The sequence below is a fragment of the Narcine bancroftii genome, chromosome 7, assembly GCF_036971445.1.
Source record: "Narcine bancroftii isolate sNarBan1 chromosome 7, sNarBan1.hap1, whole genome shotgun sequence".
Taxonomy (NCBI): domain Eukaryota; kingdom Metazoa; phylum Chordata; class Chondrichthyes; order Torpediniformes; family Narcinidae; genus Narcine; species Narcine bancroftii.
Window position 1 is genome coordinate 25558937 of NC_091475.1, and position 20378 is coordinate 25579314.

Sequence of the window (20378 nt, forward strand, 5' to 3'; positions counted from 1 at the left end):
GTACCATCCCCTCCATACCCCGCTGCAGGTGATGTGCGACCCAGCCCCACCCCTTTGTTGTACTGCCCCGGTCACGTGTGATATATGGTGAAATATGGCCCAGCCCCACCCCAGGTACCACCCCATGCCCCATCTCAGTGATTTATAACCCAGACCTGCCCCTGGTCATGTCCCAGACCAGCCCCCCACCACCCCCATCCCTGGTGATTTACGGCCCTGTCCCACCCCTCGTGACTACAAACAGCCCAGATTCACCCCCATGACAAATGGCCCCCAGCCCCAATCCTGGTGATTTACAGCCCAGCCCTGCCCCTGCTGATACCCTACCTCCAGCTCCGCCCCTCGTGATGTATGGCCCAGCCCCCACCTCCAGGGACATCCGACTCAGCCCAGCCATCGCTGACGTACCACCCTTGCCCTACCTCTGATGACGTACAACCCCCTGCCCCCACCCCCCCAGTGCCGCCCCCGTGACGAAATCTCCCAGCAGGCGAGCGGCAGTGGTGATGGCGGAGGTCGGGCTGATGGCAGCGGTGAGTTTGGAGGAGCTGTTGCAGCTTGACCCGTACCTGGAGCCGTTTGCCGGGGAGCTACGAAGGAGGTAGGTGGCCGCAGCCCGGACCCACCGCCAACTAAGGCCCGATGGTGGCGCCTTCGCCCCAGCCCGGTCACCCCGGCCTTGTCATCCTGCCGACTCGGCGGCGGCGCCGGTTCCCCTGGCAACTGAGAAAGGAGTACTCCCGGGGGAATCAGAGATGGAGCCTGGAGCACCCGCGGGAGGGAGAGAATGCCCGGAGTATCCATGGGGGAGGGGCAGGAAGAGGGGTACCTGGTGCACCCATGGGTGAGGGTGCCCGGAGCACCCGCTGGAGGGAGTGGGTGCTTGGAGTGTCCACGGAACAGTCAAAAGTCAAGATTCTTTTATTGGATTTAATAAAACCGAAGTGATATTTCATAAAATTGCATTTAGTCTGTCTGGAAAAGTTTGCCATCGGCAGAAATTGTCAGAAAGGAAGCAAAAGAGAGTCCTCCCAATGTCACTGAGCATTGGTGGATTTGTTTCCAGTGCTCCCACAGCCTCTAAAGCTCCAGTGAATCCAGTGCAACCCAAATTCCAGATCCAAACCTCAGACACAATCAGAAAGCTTTCAGCACCCTCTTCCATCTCCTCTCTGATACCTGGTACCCCTTTAACCAGTCTCGACCCAGCCTGGTGAGAGTCCCTTGACCACAGTCACCAAAAGCCCACAGCCTGCAATGGGTTCCTTGCCTTGAGTCGTGAACAGCTTGTGTATTCTTCAGCCTCAAAGCCCCTCACTGGTCTGCCACTGTGGTCACCATACTATGGGTCTTCTCCTTCTCAGAGGGGGTGGTCTCCCCGATTTCTGATGCCCTGCTCCAGTCCTCCACTTTCCTTGAGGATGCTGCCTTCTTGGGCCCAGACCCCGTGGTCGCAGGATTTTAAAATGAACCACTATTGGCTCCTTTAACAGGCCGTTTAAACCTGTAAGGAGCCAACGGCAATCATACTGGGCAGTGGAACCCCACAGAAGAGCACCGTGCCTCTGCTCTCCACGGGTCCACACCAGCAGCAGCGCCAACATTTTGCTCATACCTTAATGAAGAGCTCAAGTCTGAAATGTTTGTTATGTATCTTTGCTATTGTAAAGGACACTGTTTGACCAGCTGAGTTTCTCCAGCATTGTGTTTTTACTTCAATCACAGTATCTGCAGACTTTTGTGTTTTACTCCCTTTGCTTTCAAGCACATAACATTTTTGGGTTCTTGGACTCCATAGTTTGTTGAAGGTCAGTAAAGTGAGGTCAGAGTATAAAGTTATACGGAGCAGGATAGTTGAGATCAAGCAGCTGATATTTAAAAATAAATATTTTCCGTGTGGTTGTGAAATGTATGACTGAAATGGTTATTGAAGCAGAGGCTGTGTTGGCATTTTAAGCAAAGGTTAAGTGGATGGCAGAAGAATAGGTTTGGCTTGTGTGAGAGGAGATGGCAATGAAGTGGAGTGTGAGTTGATGACAGTGGCACCCTGAATGGTGTCATTTCGTTGCATAGGACATTGCAAGTTTGATTTAGTGAAAAGAAAGGCAAAAGCAACTCACCCAGCAACTCTGAAGGTAACTGGAGCAGGAGAGGAGAATTATTTTTAAGGACCCTGGTGAGGCAATGGACCATGCAAAAGCCCACCATCTTGGGACTAAATATAAATTGGGGGATAATTAATGGAAGGACTGATTGAATACACTATGAATATAGTGGGGAATGTGTTTCTATATTATTGTTTAAGTATGATTGTTGAAGTTAAATGAAGTATTATTATGGGAAGGTTTAGGAAATGGGGGAGGGGACAATTAAGAGGTAGATTGGTGCATTATGCACACCTCAAAATGATGTGGGAGTTGGCACTGGGAAGGAAATGGGTAGGCTGGGGGGGAGAAGGAGGGAGGTAGGTATTTGGAAGTATTGTTTGTTTGTTTTATGAATTGTTGGTTTTAGTTTTTATCTTGTTTAGGTTTGGTTGGAGCACAGTCATCTACGGCAGATAAGCGGGGAAAAAGATAAGTGTTAGGAAAAGAAGGGGAGATTAATGATAGAAGGGCTCTGTGGTAATGGATAAGACAATTAAATTTTTAAGTTTTAAAGTGAATGTGATGAATGGACTGATAAAGAGAAAGAGTCTTAGCACGCCTTAAAAAAAATGCAGGCAGTCATAGTATTTTTTATAGGAAACCCACCCTACAAATCAAGAACACATAAAGTTGAATTGGGGGGTTGGTGGGCCAAGTGGCATCATCCTCCTTTAATTCCAGAGCCAAGGGAGTGGCTATCCTGATAAGAAATGATGTTTCAATGGTGGTCCGAGGTGTGGTCACTGATCTGGTCGGGAGATTTGTATAATAATGCATTGTCAAATATACTCTGAATCATGGGCACTTATGAATATATACACACCTAATTTTGATGATGAACAATTTGTATAAGATAATTTTTTGAGTATTTATCATTTTTCAAACAGTGTCACCAATCTATAATAATAAAAATACACTACATTTTCCAGTTATATACAAGCTTTACCGTTGAGTCCAATTTTACCCCCTCTTGTCCCCCCTTCCTTATCCCCATTAATATAATCAGAGACAAAATTAAATAGACAATTACCCTGAAAAGAGAGACAACAACAATAAATTAGTCCTCGTCCCCTTTTCCAGTACTTTACCTTCCAGACATATTAGGGATATAAGGACCAAAAAAAACTAAACAATTACATACGAAAAAGTAATAACAAACTCAATGAAAAGAAAGAAATTGTAGGATTCATCAGGACCCCTCCGCCGGTCCACAGGTCTTTAAATTTTCATGACTCAACCTAATTAAGATGAATGGATGGATCCCCCCCTCCTTAGAGGGGGGTAGATGGGAACGGAGAGAGCAACAGGCACAAGGAACCACACTATATCTTTGCACCTATGTAACAGGTACGGTTGCCAAATTTTAAGGAAGATGTCATATTTCCACTTGAAGTTGTAGGTAATTTTCTCCAGGGGAATACAGCTGTGCATTTCCGCATTCCAGCACGCAATGCCTAGATGAGAGTCTGACTTTCAAGTAACACATCATCAACAAATAGGTTGATTTTGTGTTCCACCTGGCCCACCTTGAACCCCTTTGTCTGGATCCTGCTGAATGGCTTCCGCCAGTGGCTCATTGGTCAGTATGAACAGTGCTGGGGACAATGGACAGCTCTGCCTACTGGAAACACAAGAGACATCTGCCCATTTGTAATAACTTTAGATTGGGGTTTTTAGTAGAGTCAATGATTGTCCCAGCCCAAATTTCTCCAGTACATTGAAATTTGGACAGCTTCATCGTAAGTCTTCTGTCCTGTGGAAATTTTTTAGCTCTGATTTTTTTTTTTCTCTAGGTCTTGGCTCTACCCAAATGGTCCTCATCTTGGAGCATGACCAGGTTGAGTGCACAAAGGTTGCCTTCTCTATGCACATCTAAAACATTGATCTGAAATTTCTGGCTTAGCCTTGTTCAATTTCTGTGGTATATAGTACAACTAGTGCAGAAAAGTGTTAATGATTGTGGCCATACTGTCACGACGCAGGTCATACAAGATCTATTCTTGAGAATAACAGAGAGGTATGGGAATACCTTGATTGGAAGGGATCCAGTCATGGATAAGTCAGCAAAGAAAGTAAAAAAAGTGCTAAATTTAATAGACGTCGAGAGAAGGCAGAATCTGAGAGAGGTATTATTCCTTTTACTCGAGACAACGTGATTCTACACCAGAATTGATTTTTTTTTTTGGCATCAGCCCAATTGGAGAGTAGGATAGTGGAGACCGAGTACATAGCTCAATTGCCAACAGACCATTCACCCTTGACTCTTTCTATCATAATGCCAGATAAGCAGGCCACAGCGTATACCTGAACTCATTGCTGTTGAGAAAACTGGAATTTTTGTTAGGGAGCTTAGATAGAATTGTTCTTTGAGACAAACTCTCCCTCAACTGATGATATTCTCCTAATAGGGGAGACATTGAAGGCTTATTTAAGGGGGAAGATTATTGGATATATCAAAGATATCAAAAAGGGGCACATGAGGAAATCAATAATTTGGAACAGGAAATAGCCCATTTGGAAAAAAATGGGTTCAGAAGAAAAATACAGGAACTTAATGAATAAAGAGCACAAATAAAATATACTGCAAATGTATAAGACCAAGAAATTGATCTTGAGATCTAGATAATAATATTACGAGCTGGGGGAGAGGGCCATAAAGTTTTGTCCTGGCAGTTGAGGGTGGAAGAGGTTTCAAGAATAATCAATGAGATTCAAACGGGGGAACACAAGATTTCATATAAAGCAAAGGAAATAAGTGAAACATTTAGAAAGTTCTATAAAGAGCTGTATAAATCAGAGTCGTGGGTGGAGGGGGGATGAAATCTCACTAAAAGTAATTATTTCTTGCTTGCATTGGAACTACCAAATTTGGATCAGGGAAAGCGGGAGGAGGTGAATGTCCTCCTTCTTTGGAGAGGAGATTGAAAACCCTTGGGCTTACTGCAGACTAATAAATCACCAGGGGAAGATGGTTTCCCCATGAAATTTCATAAAGAGTTCAAAGATTACTTCACGCCCCTTATGAGGGTGGTGGATCAGGCAGCAGAGACGCATACCTTCCCGGAGTCTTTCTCAACAGCAATCATCATGGTGATCCCTTAAAAGGATAGGGACCCATTGAACTATCCTCTTCTCGGCCCATCTCACTGTTGAATGCAAGTTATAAAATTATAGCAAAAGCATTGGCCAATAGGTTAGCGGTATATTTGCTGAAATTAACGAATCCAGATCAAGCTGGATTTGTAGAAAAGAGGCAATCAGCAAACAACATAGCTAGATGGGTTAATGTAATACATCTGGCACATTCAGGGGTGGATCCAGGAGTGGCTGTAATTCTGTATGCGGAGAAGGCCTTTGACAGATTGGAGTGGGACTTTTTGTTCAAGGTCCTGGAGAAATTTGGACTGTGACAAACATTTATTAATTGGGTTTGGACACTCCATTATAAACCCCAATCTAAAGTTATTACAAATGGGCAGCTATCTCCAGTGTTTCCATTGAGTAGGTCCAGTAGGCAGAGCTCTCCATTGTCTCCAGCGCTGTTCATACTGACCTTTGAGTTGCTGGCAGAAGCCATTCAGTGGGATCCAAACGTAAATGGGTTCAAGGCGGGCCAGGTGGAACACAAAATCAACCTATTCGCTGATGATATGTTAGTATATTTAACCAACCTTGGGGGGGATGGGGGGAGGTCATTGCCAGGCTGAGGATCACACTGGAGAATTATGGGAAGGTCTCAGGGAATAATGTAAATCTGGATAAGAGTGAGATCATGTCGAGGGGAATCATAGGTAATACCAACAGGGAAGTCCATTCAAATGGCTGCAAGAAGGCATTAAGTATCTTGAGGTAAATTTAGACAAGGATTTATGCAACTTATACAAACTCAATTATCTTCCTTTGCTCCGGAAGATTGAGGAGGACCTCGGTAGATGGAGTCTCTGCCCATAACTTTGGTGGACAAAGTTAACTGTTAAAATGAGGGTGATGCCAAGGCTACAATATCTATTTCAGTTGTTACCCATTCCATTGCCCCAGGACTTCTTTAAGATGCTCAACGGATGTGTCAGAGAGTTCCTGTGGGATGGTAAAGTGGCTAGAATCTCCATGGGAAAGTTGACTTGGGATTACAAATTGGGGAGTTTAAAATTACCAGATTTCAAAAAGTATTACTGGACAGCCCAAGCAAGGTTTATCGCCACACTCTTTGAGGAAGAGGACACAAATTGTATTAAATGCAGTCAGTGAAAAGATAGCAGGAGAGTTTTTATATATATATATAAATGGGACACAATTAATTTTAAAGAAAACCGATAACCCCACACTAAAGCATGTACTTCAGACATGCACAGAATGAATCAATGTATTAGATTAAAGGTGAGGATATCTCCCAAAATGCCCATGACTCTGGACAATAAGATTCTGGGCAATAAGATTCTGGGCAATAAGATTCTGGGCAATAAGATTCTGGGCAATAAGATTCTGGGCAATAAGATTCTGGGCAATAAGATTCTGGGCAATAAGATTCTGGGCAATAAGATTCTGGGCAATAAGATTCTGGGCAATAAGATTCTGGGCAATAAGATTCTGGGCAATAAGATTCTGGGCAATAAGATTCTGGGCAATAAGATTCTGGGCAATAAGATTCTGGGCAATAAGATTCTGGGCAATAAGATTCTGGGCAATAAGATTCTGGGCAATAAGATTCTGGGCAATAAGATTCTGGGCAATAAGATTCTGGGCAATAAGATTCTGGGCAATAAGATTCTGGGCAATAAGATTCTGGGCAATAAGATTCTGGGCAATAAGATTCTGGGCAATAAGATTCTGGGCAATAAGATTCTGGGCAATAAGATTCTGGGCAATAAGATTCTGGGCAATAAGATTCTGGGCAATAAGATTCTGGGCAATAAGATTCTGGGCAATAAGATTCTGGGCAATAAGATTCTGGGCAATAAGATTCTGGGCAATAAGATTCTGGGCAATAAGATTCTGGGCAATAAGATTCTGGGCAATAAGATTCTGGGCAATAAGATTCTGGGCAATAAGATTCTGGGCAATAAGATTCTGGGCAATAAGATTCTGGGCAATAAGATTCTGGGCAATAAGATTCTGGGCAATAAGATTCTGGGCAATAAGATTCTGGGCAATAAGATTCTGGGCAATAAGATCCTGGACATCTGGTGCCAGAAGAGGATCAGATATATTGAGGACTGTAACAAGGGAGAACAGCTCATTATTCGATCAGTTGAAGAATAAATATGATTTGTCTAATAGAACATTCTTCTGCTGTCTGCCACTAAGATATTTTTTAAGAGACAAATTGGGGCCATCTGTGACCTTACCTGTGTGTAGTGACATGGATGTTCTAATTCTAAGGGGTCTATGCGTAAGTTTATTTCTATGATTTATTTCATCTTCCAAAGTGAGGACCCGAAGTCAGGATTACACAGGTCAAGGGAAAGTTGGACTTGGGCACAACAATCCACAAGCAGTACTGGTCAGATCTGTGCCTGGATAGCATGATAGCAGTTAGTAATGCCAGGTATAGGCTGCTGCAATAAAATTCTTCGCATCAACTGTACCTCACACCACAAAAATCACATAAATCTAAATCAAAAATCTCAGAAATGTGCTTGAGGTATGATGTGTAGATTGGAACCTTTATCCATTCAACCTGGCTGTGTACAATGTGAGATCCTTCTGGAAAAAAAATTATAAAGGTGGATTTTCCACAGGATTTGGAATTGTATCTTCTGGGTAACATTATGGATGTGTGTTTTCAACAGTCCAAGTATCAAATTTAGTTTGTGATGGTCACCTTGTCAGTAGCCAGGAAGTGTATAGTGGTTATGTGGAAGTCTGACTTCCAACTAAATATTACATGATGAAATATGGAAATGTAGAGTTGCATTCCCCTGGAGAAGATCACGTACAGTTTAAGGAAGAAATATGGCACATTCATTAGAATGTGGCAACCCTATTTGAAACTCGTAGGTATATAAACATAATTTCCACCCCTTCGGAATAAAGGAAATGAAGTAACCCGTCCCAGCAGGGAAATTATTGGGATCAAAGAAGTGGGACGTCGTCATGCTCTCTTGGTTTTTTTTTTTGTCCCTTAACCCTTTTTATTTAACGACCTGGGGTTTTTTTTTTGTTTTTTTGCAAGGGTTATTAACTTCACTGGTGTTTGTGGGTTTTTTTTGTTTGTATTTATATTGGGGATAGAAGGGAGGGGGGAGGGGGTAGGAGAGAGAGAAACAGACTCAGTATGTTATACAAAAGTGTTGTAAGAAAGCGTATTGCTGCCTGAAACTGTGAGTCTTTGAAAATTAAAAATAAAATCTTCCAAAAAAAATATAGGACATTACAGCACAGTGCAGGCTCTTCAACCCACCATGTTTTGCCAGACCTTGCCCCCCACCAATAAAAGCTAAGCCCTTCTGATCTCATAACCCTCTGTATTTCTTTCATCGATGTGCCTGTCTAAGATTCTCTTAAATGCCTCTATTGTAAGGTGAGTGAATGGGGAATTGTTGAGTTACTGGAATCTCCACCACTGAGCTGTCAGAGATTGGGAAATTAGTGTTTAGTAAACCTGCTGCACACACAGCATTGTGGGGAACAGCACCAAGGCACACAGGGCTCTTTGCCAACATCTCTAAACTCATTCTAATTGCAGTCCTAATATCAGCAGTTGGAAAGTAGAGTTGTACAGCATGGAACCTGCATTTGGACTTTATTTCTCGAAGCCTATCCTTTCCATAGATGTCTTTTGAATATATTTAATTTGCCGATTTCCCCTGGCAGATCGTTTCAAATACAGACTACACTCTGTGTGGAAATAAATCCCCTTTGTTCATCCTAAGCCTTTCCCCTCTCATCTTAAGCTTATTCCCTTTTGTTTTCAAATCATCTGCAATGGAGAAAAAGACTGAGCATTCACTTTATCTGCACCCCTCATGATTTTATAAACCTTGGCCTACTACACTCCGGGGTACAAAACCCAGTCAATCCAACCACTCCCAAGCCCCCTAGTCCTGATGAATTTTGTCTGCACCCCTCCCAATTTATTGATCACCTTCCTCTTGCCAGGCCACCAAAACTAAACAAGGAGTTTGAAGTGTAGTCTCATCAATGCCTTATGCAGCTGAACCATCAGGTCCCAATTTCTGAGGAGGTGACACAGGTGGAGCAAGTGGGTGTTGTCTACATGGACTTTAGTAAGGGGTTTGACAAGGCCTCTTGTGTAGGCTTATCCAGAAGGTGCAGATGCATGGTGAGTTGATAGTTTGGAAACTAAATGGGTTGGCTTATAGAAAATGAAGTGTAGAGCTGAAAGGATGTATTTCAAGCAGGAGGCCTGTGGCAAGTGGTGTTATGTGGGGGTCGATAATCACAAGACAAAGGAACAGAAGCAGGCCACTTTGCCCATCAAATCTGTTCCATAAATCTACACTAAGCTACTCTACACTAGTTCCAACCTCTGGCCTTTTCCCCATATCCCTTGATGCCCTCACTAATGAGATACTTGTCTGTTTCTTGTTTAAATATTCCCAGTGATCTGGCTTCCACTTCTGTATGTGGCAGCGAGTTCCACAGATCCATGACTCTCTGGCTAAAGAATTTCTTCCTAATATCTGTTTTATATGGATAACCTCTAATTTTCATACTATGACCCCTTGTCCTCGATTCACCCACCAAAGGAAACATCTTACCTGCAACCACCCTATCTAAACCTTTCAAAATACAAAATGCCTCTGAGATCTCCTATCATTCTCCTATACTCCATTGAATACAACCCAAGAGCTGCCAAATGCTCCTTGTACGTTATCCCTTGCATTCCGGGAATCATCCTAGTAAATCTCCTCTGCACCCTCCCCAACAATATCACATCCTTCTAAGATAGGGGGCCCAAAACTGCACACAGTTCTCCCAATGAGGTCTCACCAGTGCCCCATAGAGCCTTATCAACACCTCTTTACTCTTGTACACTATTCCTCTTGAAATGAAGGCCAACATAGTATTCGCTTTCTTCACTACCAATTTCACCTGCTCATTAACTTTTAGGTTTCCATGCACGAGGACACCCAGGTCCCTTTGCACATCCGAGGTCTGAATTTTCACCCCATCCAAATAGTATTCTGCCTGTTTGTTTCCACTGCCAAAATGTACAATTACATTTCTCTATGTTAAATCTCATCTGCCATAATTTTGCACAGTCTCCTAATCTGTCTATATCCTTCTGCAACTTTACAGTTTCTACTACACCTCCTACTCCGCCACCTATCTTGGTGTCATTTGCAAATTTGGCCACAAAAACATTTATACCACAATCCAAATCATTAATATAAATTGTAAACAGCAGCGACCCCAATACCGACTCCTGTGGAACACCACTAGTTACAGGCAGCCATCCAGAATGGGAACCCTTAATTTCAACCCTTTGCTTCCTGCCTATCAGCCACTTTTCAGTCCCAGTTTAATAACTTCCCTGTAATTCCATGGATCCTCATATTATTTAGCAGCCTAATATGTGGCATCTTATCGAAAGCCTTTTGAAAATCTAAATAGATAACATCTACCCCTTTGTCTATCCTACTTGAGATTTCTTCAAAAAACTCTACCCTTTAAAAACCATGCTGACTTGGACCTATTCTGTCATGCATCTCTAGGTATTTCATCACCTCATCCTTGAGGATCAACTCTAATATCTTCCCAACCACCGACGTCAGACAAATCGGCCTATAGTTTCCTTTTTACTGTCTCCCACCTTTCTTAAACAGCGGAACCACATTGGCAACCTTTCAATCCTCTGGAATCTCTCCAGAGTCTATCAATTTCTGGAAGATCATCGCCAATGGATCTACAATCTCCAATGGATTTACAATCTCCAATGGGTGGAGTTGTTCAAGTGAACCGGTACGGACTTGAAGGGCCGATATGGCCTGTTTCCGTGCTGTAAACAGTTATATGGTAAAATGGATCTATAATCTCCAAAGCCACCCCTTTCAAAACCCGTAGATGAAAAATTGGATGGGTCGCTTGGTCGGATTGCAGATAATACAAAGGTTGGTGGAGTTGTGGACAGGGCAGATGTCTGTCAAAGCATACCACATGATCTACACCAGTTATAGATGTGGACAGAGAAACGGCAGATGGAGCTCAGTCCAGACAAGTGTGAGGTGTTGCACTTTGGGAGGTCATATGCAGTTAAAGGCAGGGTTGTGCAGAGGGATGTTTTTAAATGTAAATTTAAAAAAAAATATTTTTAACAGGCCCTTTCGGCCCATGCCGCCAAATTACACCCAATTAACCTGCAACCCTCAGTGAGAGGAAACCCAAGCACCCAGAGGAAACCAACGCAGACACGGGGAGAATTACAAACTCCTTACGGACAGCACCAGATTCAAACCCTGGTCCTGGTCGCTGACGCTGAAACAGTGTCATGCTAACCGCTTCACTAATCATGCGTCTGATCTGGGGGCTCATGTCTATAGCTCATTGAAAGTAGCCAAACCATGAGGTAGGGTGGTAAAGAAGGTGTATGGGATGTTTGGCTTCATTGGGCAGGGAATTGAGTATAAAAGTAAGGAGGTCATGTTGCAGTGATATGAAACTTTGGTCAGGTTGCATTTAGAATACAAGAAGGGTGTGTGATCTTTGGAAAGGGTACAGAAGAGGTTTACCAGGATGCTGCCTGGTTCATCAAGTGAGTTACAAGGAGAGGTTGGACAAACTGGAATTATTTTCTCTGGAGCAATGGAGGCTGAGGGGAAACCTAACGAGGTGTATAAAATCACGAGAGGCATTGATAGGGTGGACAAATCTTATCCGCAGAGCTACAGACAAAAGGTGAGTGAGAAAGGTTAAGAGAGATCTTTGGGGCAAATATTTTACTCAGAATGTGGAAGGTGCCTGGAATGTATTACCAGTGGAGGTGGGGACATTGAAACATTTGAAAGACAAGTATGCTAATGGAAAAAAGTTTTGAGGAATGTGGGCAAAATGCAGCCAAATAGAACCAGCTTGGTCATCGTGGACATTTGTTTCCGTGCTACCAATCTCTGACTTCATGACTCCAAATGGAGCTCCAGAAGCTGCTGAGGCTGGAAAGGATCAAAAACAATTTTAAAAGGATAATTTTTTGGATAAGATATTAATAGTTATGAAACAGAGTGTATTGGTGGTTGAGATAAAGTATAATTGAATTAAACAGCTGGTCAACCCAAGAAGGTTGCATACTTGGCATTTGAATACCCAGAAGCACAATTATAGATGTGACCTTTCCAGGATTGGAGTTGGTACTTGGAATTGTACAATGGAATGGGAAGGAGCTGTTGGGAGAACCAATTTGAGGTGATGAATTGTTGAATTAAAACCTCTCATCAATTGAAGGTTTCACAAAGCATTAAATTATACTAGCTTAATTATTAGAAGATAGTTATACAGGCTTTCTGGTAAGTAATTATTGCTAAAGTCATTAAGCAGATTTAATGCCACCCATTACCACATTTTTACAAAAGAATTGGAGATTTAAATTATAGGACATATGCAGGTTTAAAAAAAATTCAATCTTAGTGCAAATGGGTAACTGGCAAAAAGGACTAAAGGAACAGGTTAATTGGTTTGCCATCTTCCTTCACCGTGCTGCTACCAGAGAGCAGCCAATGGGCTTATCAATGATCTTGACCTTGGGTCATGTCAACACCAATGATAGATGTCTCGTGATAACTTTACTAAATGATCAGCCTTTGTCAATAGAGTTAAACAGGAAAATCTGCAGATGCTGTGATTGTAGTGAGAGAAACTTAGCAAGTCACATTGCAAAAGTAAAGATTATGGAACCATCATTTCAGGTCTGAACCCTTCAAGGTATGAGCAAAAAGCAGACAGGTCCCTGAATAAAATGGTGGGGGTAGGGGAGGAGCACAGGACAACAGGCAAGAGGTCATAGGTGGATTTGGTAGGGAAGGCACAAGAGAAAAAAGCTGAGAAGTGATGGGAGGAGATAGCCCCTTTGGTATCTACCCTTGTGATCACAGGAGATGCCGCACCCTCACTTCCTCTCTCACCACCTTTCAGGGCCCCAAACAGTCCTTCCAAGTGAAGCAACACTTGTGAATCTGCAGGAATCATCTATTGCATCCAGTACTCTCATTGTGGCCTCTCTACATCGAAGAGACTGGGCACAGACTGAGACATCGTTTCATTGAATATGTTTGCTCTGTCCGCAGCAATAACAGGAATCTCCTAACGGTCATCCATTTCATTTCTGTGCCCCATTCCCACACTGAGGTGTCTGTCTATGGCCTCATGCACTGCCAGACTGAAGCCACCTGTAAATTGGAGGAGCAACTCTGATATTCTGTTTGGGCACTCTCCAACTGGATGGCATTAACTTAAAGATTCAAGATTTTTTTATTGTCATGTAATAAAATAGAAAATGTGATATTATACAAACATTCCTTTAGTCTACCATAAGGCAGACAAAGATTTGTTATCACCAGAAATTGCCCAGTGCCCCGTACAGCCAGAGAAAGAGAAGCAAAAGAGAGATCCCCCAGAGTCACCGAGCATCCATGGATTCATCTCCAACATTGTGTCCCTTCTGTTGATTGACAACTTTGAATAGCACAGCACTGGAACAGGCCCTTTGGCCCACATTGTGTGCTCTGAACATGATACTCAAATACATGGACATGATCTATACCCCCCTCATTCCATGTATATTATTTCGAAGCTTCTTAAACACTATTGTTGAATCTGCTTCCACACTACCCCTGACAGCTGTTCCACGATGTTAAAAGAAAAGTAACTTACCATGCATACATCCTTTAAACTCCCAACATCTTAAATGCATGTCATCTGGTATTTGATATTTTTTACCTTGCATAAAAGTTTCTGGGTGTCTACCAGATCAGTTCCTCTCATAATTTTCTAACCTTCTATCAGATCTCTCCTTAGGCTCAACTCCAGAGAAAAAAGCCTCAGTGTGTCCCACCTCTCCCCCATAACTCATGCCATCTCATCCAGGCAACACACTGATAAACTTCTGCACACTTTCTAAAGTCTCTGCAGCAACAAGAATTGTATGTTTGAACAGAGAAATTTGCAATTTCATAGATAAATTCACACATGGGTTGTATCTTATTTCTGAGCAAAGTGAGATAACCACTCATCGTTCCCATTAACTGTAGGGTTTTGGTGTTGGGTTTTTGGGGGAAGTGTTAGTTGAATAAGTCCCCTGCACCTGATGAAATCGATCCCTGATTATTGGAAGAGACAAGTAAAGAAATTGCTGGGCTTTGACCAGGATCTTTGCATCCTCACTGGTGACAGAAGAGGTCCCAGAGGACTGGAGAGTGACTAGTGTTGTATTTTGTTCAAGAATGGCAAAAAGGAAAATCCAAGAAATTCTAGGCCACTAAGTCTCGTGTCAGTGAAGGGAAACTATTGGAGAAAATACTTAGGAATTGAATTGCTGCACACTTGGAAAATCATCGTCAGATAAGGGACAGTCATCATGGCTTTGTGAAGGGCACGTTGTTCTTACCAATTTGAATGGATTTTATGGAGAAGGTGACAGAGGTGGTTGATGAGGGTCGGGCAGTGAATGTTGCTTAAATGGACTTTAGTAAGGTGTTTGACGACGTCCCTCTTGACAGGCTGATTCAGAAGGTGCAGATGCATGGGATTCACGGTGAGTTGTTTGTTTGGATTCTGAATTGGCTGGCTCACAGAAGAGGGTAGTGGTGGAGTTTGGGCTGTTGGCTTGTCACCAGTGGTGTTCCATCAGGATTGGTGTGGCCATCCTTGTGATATGTTGCTATGATGACTTAGATGAAAAAAGTAGATCAGTGGCTTAGCAGCTTTGTAGATGATATAAGGATTGAAGGAATTGAGAACAGCGTAAATAGTTATCAAAACATCAAGCAGGATAGAGATCAGTTCCAGATATGGGTGGAGAAGTAGCAGATGGAGTTCAATCCAAACAGGTGTGAGGTGTTGCACTTTGGGGGAGTTGGGGGGGTGTGGGGATGGTCAGAAGTATGGGGAACGTGTACAGTTAATGGTAGAGCTCTTCAAATTGTTGATGTGCAAAGGAATCTAGGGGTCCAGGTCCATAACTCATTGAAAGTGGCCACGCAAGTAGATAAGCTGGTAAAGAAGGCATATAGTTTGTACTGTTTCATTGGGCAGGGCATCATGGGCAAGGTTAAGAAACTTGTGTTACAGTGTTATAAAATTTTGGTCAGGGAACACAGGGTATTGTGTGTAATTCTGAACAGCCCATTACAAGATAGATGTGGAGCCTTTGGAGATGGTAGAGAAGAGGTTAAGGGAGATGTGCAGGGTAAGTATTTTGCACAGACGGGGGTGGGGGGGTGCCTGGAACGGGCTCCCAGGGGTAGTGATGGAAACAGATACAACAATTGTGTTGAAAAGGCTTCTGTATAGGGATATAACATGAAGGGGATGGAATGATATCTAATGGTGGCAAGCAGCAGAGTTTTAGTTTGATTTGGACATCATATCCTGTACTAGACACATGGACTGAATTAGCCTGGTCCTGTGTGGTACTAGTTTATGTAATCCAGATCTCAGTGTTGGACCCATTTTGTCAACCAGTTCATTTTCAGAACTGCAGAGTGATCCTGACTCTTACCTGCAATATTGTGGCAGCTTCAAGCAATAATGTTCATTATTTGGCGTCAACCAGATAGAAAAAATTAAGTGCCAGCATTGATCTACTGGACCAGATGCACAGAAATATATTTAGCATCTTGCTGGTGTTAATACTAGCATGTCAGCGTGTTCAGTGTGGTGGGAATAGGTCGGAATCTGTGGCTTTAGAAATGGACAGCTGTACTCAGTTCTCTTGGTTAACACCAGTTCACAGAGATTTCAGATGTTTCATGGTCTATATTTTGTTTGTAGTTATTAAACATGATCTTAAATGTAATCTGGAGTTCTTAAAAGGTTTTGATTTTGTATCAATCATTGCACAGTTGTGGTCTTTGTAAGGACAGTGTCTTGCATATCTGAGTGTCAGAATCCTGGAAAGGGGCCAACCTTTCCCTGTGAGATAGTCCAGACTGTCTGTCCTAAGCTGATGATATTTGGAGAGGGCTTAGAAGTCATTCAGTTCAAAGAAACTGATTAGATTTTGCTCTTTTTATTTCCCCTATTAAATCACAAGAATGATTCCTGGAATGAAGCGATTAGCATATGAAGGTAGTATGGTTAGTGTAGTGGTTGGCACAGCGGCTTTACTGCGCCAGCTGTCAGGACTGGGTTCGAATCCCGTGCTAAGAATTTTGTACATTCTCCCCATGTCTTCGTGGGTTTTCCTTAGGGGTTCCATTTTCCTCCCACTGTTCGAATCGTATTGGAGGTGTAAATTAATTGGGTGTAAATTGGGACTTGTGGGCTGAAAAGGCCTGTTACCATGATGTATGTCTAAATTTTTAAAAAGAAAAAAATTTAGAACGTTTGACAGCTCTCAGTTTGTACTTCTTGGAGTTCAGAAAAATGAGGGGGGAACTCAAAGAAGCATTTTTTTTGAATGTTGAAAGGCCTGGACAGAGTAGATGCAGCAAAGTTGTTTCCCTATGGCGTGGGAGTCAGGGACAAATGGGCACAACTTCAGCATTGAAGGGTGTCCATTTACAACAGAGATGTGGAGAATTTTTTTTAGCCAGAGATTGGTGAAGCTTTGGAAGTTGCTACCATGGGCAATTGTGGAGGCCAAGTCATTGGGTGTATTTCAGGGAGAGATTCATCAAAATCTGAACAATTTGGGTATCAAAGGTAATGGGGAGAAGGCAGGGGAGTGGGACTGAGTGGGAGAACAGATTAGCTCATGGGGGAGCATACACACTAGGCTGAATGGCCTACTTTTCTGCTCCTGTGTCTTGCAGCCTCATTAAGCAGTGTAGGTTCCGTGATTGCTTCAAGAAGTTTGAAAGAGCAAGCGATGAAACCACTGGTTCTCCATTAGCTAATCATCTGCCGTGTGCTCCAGGATGTAAACTAGCAATGATATCAAAAGCGATAGGATGTTTGAGCTAAAAAGTGTTTTCTCTTGATTTTCTATTTTATAATTTGGTTGATCTAAAACTAATACCCCTAGTTAAAATCAAGAATGCCTGGGAGCAGGATTTGAATCTTTAATTGTCTAAGGTTTGGGACTTCATTTTTAATTTAAGTAACACTACTTTCTTTTGTGCATGGCATTGCTTACTGCATTTTAAAGTGGTACATAGAGCACATGTCGAAAGTTAAATTGTCTTGTTTCTATTCAGACATAAATCCTCTATGTGACAAATTTAAAAGGTGATGGGTCTTTTGTTCATATGTTCTGGACCTGCTCTGGCTTAGAAAAATTTTGGAAAGTGATAATTCTTGTTAAAATTGGAACTTTTCCTTTTAATTGCTCTTGGATTACCTCAAGATGTTGAATTCAAAGTTGAATTTTATCTTTTACATCACTGATAACCAGACATACAATTTTGATTTATTGGAAAGATAATACTCCACCTACACATGCACAATGGTTGAGAGATATTATGACTTGTTTAATTCAAAAAAATAAGATGGTATTAAAGATTCTAATGTTAACTTCCAAAAGAAGATCCATTTATGGACTATTATTATTATTATCTTAAGATTTAATGTTGTTCTGGAATTTTGGCGCTGTGTTGTCTCTTGACCCATAAATGACAACTTTCAACCTTGCTTAGAGGAAAGGGTTTTGATTTTTTTTTTGTGTTTTTTGTTGTTAAATCTTATGATTGTGGTCTGGATTTCCTTATTATGAGAATATTGTATAATGTTTTAATTTTTTTCCTTTTTCTGAATCTTGTAGCACATTGTATAATTGTAATGTTTCTATTGTTTATATTGTAAAACATCAATAAAATATGTCAATGTGGAAATGTTGTTCTAAAAATACTTTTACCTGAAATATGGAATTGCAAAAAGGCTTTTTTACCAAATTAAACTAATCATTTTGGAAAGCAATTAAACTAAAGACCCAATCGTCTACTCTTTCTTTGAGGGTTGAGTTCAGTTTCCACACTCTTATAGCTCGACTAAAGATGGCTGATTATCTGTTTAATTTGATTCTCCATCCCATAATATCAGCCAAAACACAGCAAGTTCAGGTTTAAAGCTGCTAATTGGATTCCTAGCCTGATGGATTTTGAGTGCTTGCACTTGTATCTTGTGTGTAATTTCTTAACCACTCTTAAATGTCCTTGCTTTGACCTTTTATTCCAGTCTCTTGTCTTATTTCTCTGGTTACCACCATTTAAAATAAATGGGTCCTGGCCTCTTGGTGTACCAAATAGATGACCTTCCACATTTTGCACTGAAATACAGTACATGCTGGCGTCTTAGGCGACTTGTGTACAAGACTATTTCCTCCCCCCGCCCCCTGATTTTTTTCCACCTATAATGTTGGTTTTGAGCTCTACTGCTGTATAAAACTACCTGTCTTACTGCTCAATTGTCCTTTTCCAGCCATCCCACTGGCCAGTGGAGTGATGCTGTCAATATTTTAAAAGCAAATTACGCATTGTAGGTTTACATTTTATTAGCATATTTTAAAATAAACCACCGTCAACTCCTTTAACGGGCCGTTTAAAGCCTGTACAGAGCCGATGGCAGTCGGACTGAGCAGGGGACTTTGCTGCTAAGGTTCGGATTTTATACTTGGCATACAAGAACCTTAGTTTGGGGTGACATTTTTAAAGTTCATATATTGTCTTGTATGCTGGCATATACAGTACATTTGTCACCATTTCTACTCTGGTGGCAATGGAGTGAGTAGTTGTTCTTTTGATCCATTGACAGAGCTAACATCTCCATGGTAGGGCTAACATTTTCAAATTCTGTTTGTTGTTTTCTGCTTTAAAGAGTATGGTTGATAGTTTTAGTGTGTAATGATTTTGAGGGATCAAGATCAAGATCAAACCAGTTAAATAGAGAATGCACAACTCAGCCACAATCGGGTGAAATGACTGCATTTGAGAGACTAACTTATTCTTGTTCCTGGGTGATGTTGCTCCCTTATCATTTTAAACCTTATGTTACAAATAAACAAAAAATCTTTCCCATTAGCAAGTTCAGAATCCTCCATGTGCTGGCACAAATGCCAAGCCCAAATGAGCAATGGGGAAAGGGTTACTCAGGTGGACAGGATAGTGAAAGTGCTAGGCCTTCCTTGGGAGGGTGCAGAATATTAAAGTTGGGACATTGTGATACTGTTGCACAAATCCTTGAGAACACAAGGAATACTGCATTGTTCTGGTCGCCCAGCTATAGGAAGGATGCTATAATAGTTGGAAAGGGTGCAGAAAAGATTCAGTAGGATGTTGCTGGGACTGGAGTGGAGGCTGGATGGGCTGGGACTTTTCACCTTGGAGTCTAGGAAAAGTTTATGGGGCAGGCAGAGGGGTATGTGGAAACAAAGGATGGGATCAGAATCAAAGTAAAATGCTGCAGATTCTGCAAAGCTAAAAACAAGTAAAGATTTTGGAAGCACTCAGCAAATTGGGCAGAATCAATCAGCAGTACTTTGTGAGTTGATTTTCCAGATCAGTGGCTATTTGAGGTGGAAAAGTGAGAAATGCATGTGTTTTTAAGTTTCAGGGAGATTGAGGGAATGTTGGAACAGACCCCACTCTTCTCCAGATATTAATTTGAAAAAACAACAGGTGGAAAAGGAAGAGAACTAATTGAATCTCTCTCCACAAAATGTGACTTCTGGAAGAGCAGGTAGTCGAGGGTTTCAATGTATCGAGGCAGATGTTCCACAATACTATTCGGCAATGTTGGAGGCTGAAGGCAGAGGTCCGAGTGAGTGGGCAAGAGAATTAAAATGGCAGGTTACAGGAAGCTCTGGGTCATTCTTGTGGTCATTGGAGGTGTTTTTTAAAGCACTTTGGTTTTCCACCATTGAGGAGACTACAACATACTAAATCCACAGTGAGAATAGGAACAGACCCTTGTGTTTACCACATCCATGCTGACCAGCAGGCACTCATGTTGACGTCTTGCTTTTCCTGTACCTAAGCTGACAGTACTCTCAACCAAATCTCCTCTATTCGCTTTGCTCATCCCAGTTAGATAAGATATCCAATAGATTTCCCTTCCATCTGACCATCCTTGACATTCCCCAAACAGAACTTTCAAGTGAAGCAACACTTCACCTGTACCTCT

At 42.0% G+C, this 20378-nt stretch overlaps 1 protein-coding gene across 6 annotated transcripts in view; it reads left to right on the forward strand.

Moving 5' to 3' along the window:
- The first annotated feature begins 442 nt into the window (after window positions 1–442).
- The window catches only part of LOC138738609 (1,4-alpha-glucan-branching enzyme-like), a 269596-nt gene continuing 249660 nt past the window's right edge, over window positions 443–20378 (forward strand). The window contains exon 1 of one of the 6 annotated variants that reach the window (XM_069889167.1): window positions 443–601. In XM_069889167.1, the coding sequence (XP_069745268.1) occupies window positions 507–601 (95 nt within the window). In that variant the 5' untranslated portion in view covers window positions 443–506. Of the gene's footprint in view, window positions 602–2008; window positions 2136–3960; window positions 4000–20378 lie in introns of those variants that run through there. The other 5 variants (XM_069889171.1, XM_069889172.1, XM_069889173.1 and 2 more) reach the window with 5 other exon arrangements.